This window comes from Podarcis cretensis, assembly GCF_951804945.1.
Source record: "Podarcis cretensis genome assembly, chromosome: 4".
Classification (NCBI taxonomy): domain Eukaryota; kingdom Metazoa; phylum Chordata; class Lepidosauria; order Squamata; family Lacertidae; genus Podarcis; species Podarcis cretensis.
Window position 1 is genome coordinate 88,003,491 of NC_137173.1, and position 6,824 is coordinate 88,010,314.

At 46.8% G+C, this 6,824-nt stretch overlaps 1 protein-coding gene across 2 annotated transcripts; it reads right to left on the reverse strand.

Moving 5' to 3' along the window:
- Window positions 1-3,344: 3,344 nt before the first annotated feature.
- Window positions 3,345-6,804, reverse strand: LOC307215386 (uncharacterized protein). 2 transcript variants are annotated; one of them, XM_079974581.1, is made up of 10 exons: window positions 6,522-6,804; window positions 5,301-5,377; window positions 4,869-4,900; window positions 4,618-4,734; window positions 4,408-4,487; window positions 4,170-4,263; window positions 3,980-4,063; window positions 3,787-3,891; window positions 3,604-3,655; window positions 3,345-3,388 (listed from the first exon to the last, which is right to left on the reverse strand). In XM_079974581.1, the coding sequence occupies exons 1-10, from the start codon at window positions 6,530-6,532 to the stop codon at window positions 3,363-3,365; spliced, it is 678 nt and encodes a 225-aa protein (XP_079830707.1). In that variant the 5' UTR covers window positions 6,533-6,804; the 3' UTR covers window positions 3,345-3,362. The 2 variants fall into 2 exon arrangements, with proteins under 2 accessions (XP_079830707.1, XP_079830706.1); XM_079974580.1 differs by lacking the exon at window positions 6,522-6,804 and having other exon boundaries at window positions 5,301-5,873.
- Window positions 6,805-6,824: the final 20 nt, after the last annotated feature.

Consider the following 6,824-nt stretch of genomic DNA (forward strand, 5'->3'; position numbering starts at 1 on the left):
TAAAAATTAATTTCCCAAAATGCCAAGAGGAGATTTCTCTAGGAACCCTAAAAAAGTAAGAAAAGCTGCTCTGAAACAGACCAAACACTGATCTGGCTCAATGGCCCAGAACGTGCTTCTGAGAAGCCCACCAGCAATAGCCCTGTTTCATTACTCATCTCACCCCAACCCCAAAGCAGCTAGTATTCAGTAGCAAACTGCCTCTGAATCTATAGCTTTGATGATAGCAAAGGACAGGTTCATTTCATCTGAGAGATCAGATTTTTCTTTTTTCTTTTGTCAGAGCATATTCCAAAAATTACTCGCCGTATGCTTCCCACTCGCAGACACTGACAAAATAGCGTTTTCGCTAGCAAGCTGGTTTAAAACTTTTTGAGGTTTTAATAGCTTTTAAGAACTCATCTGTAGCTATTGTGTTGTAAATTCTTTAGCGGCATGTGTGGGATGTGCTAGCAAATTCTTGCAAAGAGACCTTTCTCTGGAGGTTTTCATCCCGCTTGATTTAGAATGAGCAGGATTTTACAGTGTCAATAACCCCCCAGCTGTTTGCAGAGCCCTGTCCTGGCGATGGGAAGACATTGTAGCCTGAAATCCATATAAAGCACGAACTTTTTCTTTCATGATCAAGCTCGCACAAAAGGATTGCATGCAATGTTAGATAGATTTGCAGTAGCTCCCACTTCGTAAAAGTAACAGTGGGGCAAAAGCTTTATTAGACTGTGTGTGTGTGTGTGTAATATTTTACATCTCAAGCAAACATAGTAAACTAAAAAGGCCTGTTTCCAGTGACTGAGACCAGCAGCGTAGCTAGCCCATGGGGGCAGGTTGAACTGTGTGGCGCCTCTCCGCTGCCTACCTCTCAGCTGTAGGGCAGCTGAGGGAGCGGTGGTGGGCAGACGCAAGTCCCACGCTGCCGTTTCAGGCAGTGCGGAGCCAACAGGCCCCCAAGCTACCATGTCACTCCCAGGAGAGACGCATGGCTCGGGCACACTGCAGGCCCCATGGTAAGTGCCAGCCCCCGCAGTGTGGCGCCCAGTGCCAGCCACATTTCGTTACATTTGTTGACTGAACTAAAAAGTTTAGTGAACCCATTTTTTAAACCAACCAACCAAAACTCATATTTTTGTCACTCCCCTCAGTGATGACACCTGGGGTGTCCCACACCACCTGCACTCCCCTTCCTCCGCCATTGGCTCTTCTTGTATTCTAGGTAAGTGGGGTATCACTTATCAGCACAGGAGCTTGTTTCTTGCAGTTGCACTCACACAGCACCTCAGCTTCCTGCATATCTATTCATGTCTTTACATAATTGTCTTGAAATATATTGGAGTTTTTCATTGTTAACCATATTTCCAGATACTTCACCTTTTTCTCAGTTGTCAGCCCACTGGCCATCTGCCAATCTTTTTTTGCCTGTGCATCCATCTTTTTCACCAAAACCTTAGTTTTAGTTGTTTTAAGACCTGCAACTTCTCCATATTTCCTTATTTCCTCCAAAAACTTAGGTACACCTTTTTTATAAGATTTTTTATTAGGAATTGTAACATAACATTTTATCAATAAAACGTATTATCCTCATTTCCCCCCTCCATTTTCCCCTTCCCCTTCCCCAAAATAGAACCCCCCCCCCTCCAGCCTCCTCCAGACTTCCCTCAGCTCCTCTCTCTGGTTTTTCCATATGTAGAATTTTCTGCATATTATAAAATTGTAAAAATCCTTAACCTATTTGTCTATATGTTATTAATAATAAATTTGTGAATGTTTATTCAAAACCTGCCAAGGAGTCCAGTTCATTCTGTTGTTTATTTAAATACTTTGTAAAAGGTTCCCATTCTTCTTTAAAGTCACAATTGTCCTTATCACGTAGTCTGTATGTCAATTTCACCAATTCCGCATAGTCCATCAGTTTCTCTTGCCATAGTTCTTCAGTCGGGGTTTCTTCATTCTTCCATCCTTGTGCTATTAAGACTCTTGCTGCCATTGTCATGTACATAAAGATATTCTTAAATTTCCTTGGCAGGTCTTTCCCTAAAATCCCTAACAAAAATGCTTCAGGTTTTTTGACAAATGTTAATTGGAACATTTTCTTCAACTCATTATATATCATTTCCCAAAATTTTCTAATTTTACTGCAATCCTACCACATATGGTAAAAAGTCCCTTCTTTTTCCTTACATTTCCAACACATGTTTGAACCAGTTTTATACATTCTTCTTATCTGTAGGTGTTGTATACCATCTATACATCATTTTCATATAATTTTCTTTCAACAGAGGGCAATCTGTAAATTTTAAATCAGTTTTCCATAATCTTTCCCAGTCTTCAAACATCATATTGTGACCTATATCCTGTGCCCATTTAATCATTACTGACTTCACCTCTTCATCTTTTCTTTCCCATTCTAACAGACTACTACATCCACCTTTCAGCAGCTTCACCTTCCCTTCTACAATTTCCTTTTGGAATCTGCATGTCGTATAGCTAAATCCTTTCTTGTTATCTTCTTTGTATATTTCATGTAGTTGCCAATAATGTAACCAACTCTGAAAATGGTAATCACTTAGGTACACTTCTCAATGGTTCTTCTACAGAAAACACCACATCACCCGCAAAGGCTTTTATCTTATAATTCCGCTGGCCCACCCATATCCCCTTTATGTCAGAATTATTTCTTATCCTCTGCACCAACACCTCTAGGGCTGATATAGATTGAAGCAGTGATAGGGGGCATTCTTGCCTTGTCCCCTTCTATACCTTACATTTTTCCTGTAATGGCATTATTTACAATCAGGTTTGCAGTTTGATCTGTATAAATTGCCTTAATTCCTTTGATGAAAATGACTCCTAATTCCATTTTCCTCCTAATAACTTAATCATAAATGACCAAAAACAAAAAGAAATCCAATAGGGACTAATCTAAGGTTCTGCACTTTGGCAGGAAGAACCGGCTGCACCAGTATAAGATGGGGGATACCTGGTTTGCTAGTAGTACATGGGGAAAGGATCTAGGGGTCTTAGTGGACCACAAGCTTAACATGAGTCAACCCGAGGAGTGCTGCAGCAGCAAAAAATGCTCATGCTATTTCAACAACAGAAAAGAAGACAATAATACAATGAAATTCAAAACAGTAATAATTTATTGCACGTTTATTCAAAATCTATTAAAAACTTTCTTTCTTTCTTTCTTTCTTTCTTTCTTTCTTTCTTTCTTTCTTTCTTTCTTTCTTCTGCCCAATCTCAGTCCATATTTCATGGCTGCTTAAATCATCTGTCCCTCTCCTGATTCTCAGTGCCTCTTCTTCTGCCAGTCTTTGGCCAGTTGAGACGTCCAAATAGATCAGCAATTCCTTCAAGGAGGAAACTCACAACTCTTCAATGATGATGTCATCTAGATGGAAAAGAATGAAAAAGAGAGAAAATCAGTTCAGTCCTCTCTGCTTCGTGTAGCTGAAGTCAGTCTGGGTGCTGCCCTCCTAGGCCAGGTGGGAAAGGCCTACCAGGCAGGGAGCAGGTCCTGCAGGACTCCCAGCAAGAAGACCTGGGAGGTGTGTCTTGGGCAAACAAGGGACAGGGAGTTCACTGTCCCCAAGGTGTGGGGCTTACCTTCTTTCAGATTATTCCTGAAGCAAGCCAGCTCCGGCCGAATTACTGTGTTCTGCAGAGGAAAAACAAATATGAGTCAGTTGACTCTATGAACCCCACCCTGGATGGGTGTAAGAGAAGCAGCCCCACCCAGGAAGGATGGAAGCAACCAAAGAACTGAATACAGGAAGGCAAAATACTTACTCTTAGGTTCGGGAATCTTCGTGAAAGGGCCAGCAGCAGGGATATACTGCTGGCCCCTAATTTCCTTTGGTCTTCACTCCCCAAAAGGGCGTAATATCGGAGGTCCTGCGGGATGAAAGAAATGGGACAGTTAGTTGGGTAAGGGACAGGGGGGCAACCCTAAAACCACTCCTGATGCTATCAGGATACTTACAGTAAGCAATTGGAGAAGGGTGCTAGTATTGGGGGCTTCTAAGAGGAGACCCCCCAGCAGGCTTTGGAATGGCCTCTTCAGTTCCTGTGGGAAAAGAGAGAAGAGAGGTAGAGTGCTGCTGGGTTAAATTTTGTAAGAATGTAAAAAGAAGAAAGAGCTGTGCAAAGAGAAGTTAAAGCAGAGGACATACCTCTTTGTCCTCTTCTGCGCTCCCCAGAACTGCCTCTGTTGTTCTATGGAGGATTGCACTCACCATAGAGAGACTGAAGTGGGGTCTCATAAAACTGGAGAGAGAAAGGGAAGGGGTTAGACACTGCCTCCTCCAAGTCTCCCTTGACCCTTGTCCCTCCTGCCAGACTTGCCCACCCAAAGCTCCCCCTGGAGTTCTGTCCCCCTGCAGCCCTGCCCACCTCAAGGACCCCACTCACCTCAACTGCAGGAGGGCCTCGAAGGCCAGGGCCAGGCTCAGGGGGCGATCCCTGAAGTCCTCCAAGTGGCCGAGGATGTTCTAGAAGAGAGCAGAGGAGGAAAGTCAGCTCCTTCCAGGAGTCTCCAGAGGACAGGGCTCCAACCCCAAACGCCAGCCCCTCTCTGCCCCTCCCTCCCCAAGGGGGTCCCTCACACCACCCATCACTCACCAGAATGGCTTTGGTTGTCTCCTCCTTGGAGTACTTCAGGGTTCGGAGCCCCCTGAGCCGAGCTGCCTGGCAGTCCTGGATGATGCCCAGGAGATACAGCTGATCTTTGTCTAGCAGCTGAAAGACAAAAGTCAGGCTGTCAGTTCCTTGTGGGGGGAGGGCTTCTCCACATCTGAGAGTGCAGAGTAGAGTGCAAGAGGGGGGCAGGTCTGAGGGATCCCCTCCCCACTCTCGTTTTATCCAATACTCACCGCAACGGAAGGGATGTGGATTCCCAGCACATCTGCAAAGAGAAGGACATGGGGACAGGTGAGTTCCTCCCTGAGCCCTTGCAAGGCTTTTCCAAGAGTTTTCTCCTGGATTCCAAGTCCCTACTACAGGAGAAGGACACCCCAGGCCTTGGGGGCCAATCCTAACCTCCTGCCCCCAGAACATGGCTCCCCAGGGAAGATGCCCCTCTGACAACTGTCCCCCTGCCTTGCCCCACAGCCCAGCCCCCTGCTTCCTCCAACAGACCCCACAAAATGGGGTGGTTGCTTGGGGGGGGGGCGGTTGGGTTTCCAGATGCTGTCGCAGATAGGCAGGTTGGATCCAGCCGTCTGGCTCTGTGCATCTTTTTACTAGATGCCCCCCCAGCCCATTCCTGCCCTCCTCCATCTCCAAAAGGAGGGCCACTTGCTCACCCGACACCGTGGGCTGCTCCAGAACTTCCAAGGGAGCCACCTTCTTGCAGCTGATCAGCCGCCTTAAGCGCCTGAACCTAGAAGAGACGAGCAGAGGGAGCGACTCAGAAGCCGGCAGTCCCAATTCGTGTGTGTGTGAGAGAGAGAGGAGGGGCATCTGGCCCAATTCCTGCCATCTCTTTGCAGTTCTGCGACCTGAAAGGGCATCGGCAGAGATGGAAAGAGGCACCCTAGAGCACAAATGGCTGGCAGAGAGAGAAAGGAGGCCCCAAGTGCTATGGGTTCAAGAGCTCCAACCCAAAGGAAAGACAAGCATTGCCAGCTGTTAAAGGGCTGCTCTGCCTTGTCTTCTTAGGACTGTCGCAGGAACCCCCCCCCAATCATTCAGTTTGTACAAACTTCACACTCACACACTCACACTCACACACTACATACGCTACGCTTCTGTTATAAATCCATAGAAAATCAACCATACATCGGATTTGCACTGTTCCACTTTTATTTTACTCCATGAAGGAGGGACTACAAAATGGGGAAGGTTTGATACAGGGCAGCCATAATCCCTTGAGCATACCAGCACATAAACAGGAGCCCTGTCCAGTTGCTATGCCAACTGTGTGTGTGTGTGTGTGTTTGTGTGTGTGTTTGTGTGTGAGGAGGGGCGTTTGGCCCAATTCCTGCCTTCTCTCTGCAGTTCTGCGACCTGAAAGGGCATCGCCAGAGCTGGAAAGAGGCAGCCCAGAGCACAAATGGCTGGCAGAGAGAGAAAGGAGGCCCCAAGTGCTATGGGTTCAAGAGTTCCAGCCCAAAGGAAAGACAAGCATTGCCAGCTGTTAAAGGGCTGCTCTGCCTCGTCTTCTTAGGACAGCCCTGCCCTTCCTGGTGAGGGAGGAGACCCCTAGGAGGGTCCTCCAAGCATCAAGATGTCCCAGAAGTGGAGCAGAACATGAGGAAGGGGGTAGAGCCTCTCTTGGAGCCAGAGAGACCCCCAGGAAGGGGGAGAAGGCCAATATTGTAGGGCAGCTGGAGAGATGCAAAATGGAGCCAGGCAGAGGTGTAGTGGTTGGAGGGCTGGACTGGGAGGACCTGGGAGAGCAGGGTTCAAATCTCCACTCAGCCATGAAGCTCCCTGGTGGACCAGAGAGCTAAAGCTGTGGAGGGGACCCAGGACTCACACCCCGCCCCCATGAGACCAAGAGAAAGCAAAGGAATGGTACTTACAGCCGGCACATCTTCTTGATGAAAAATCCCCTCCCCCTATCTAAGCTAACTACCTAGCTAAAATTCCCTCCCAAGCCTGATCCCACCCCCAAACCCAGCCCTAACCCTAAACCTAACCCCCACCCTAACCCTACACTTACCCCTAACTATTCTTCTATAAACAAAAGAAATATATTCAAAAATGTGCACAAATGCTCGCAAATGCGCACAAATATGCGCAAATACGCACAAATATGCGCAAATACGCACAAATGTGTGCAAACACACGCAAATGCGCAAAACACACACAAATATGCGCAAATA

Coding starts and splice junctions, on each gene's coding strand:
- LOC307215386 (XM_079974580.1), bottom strand. CDS start 5,457: ATGCCCCTCCTCTCTCTCTCACACACACACGAATTGGGACTGCCGGCT. Junction 4,264..4,407: donor GAGGCCCTCCTGCAGTTGAG/GTGAGTGGGGTC, acceptor TTCTCTCTCCAG/TTTTATGAGACCCCACTTCA. Junction 3,389..3,603: donor CAGGAATAATCTGAAAGAAG/GTAAGCCCCACA, acceptor TTTTCCATCTAG/ATGACATCATCATTGAAGAG.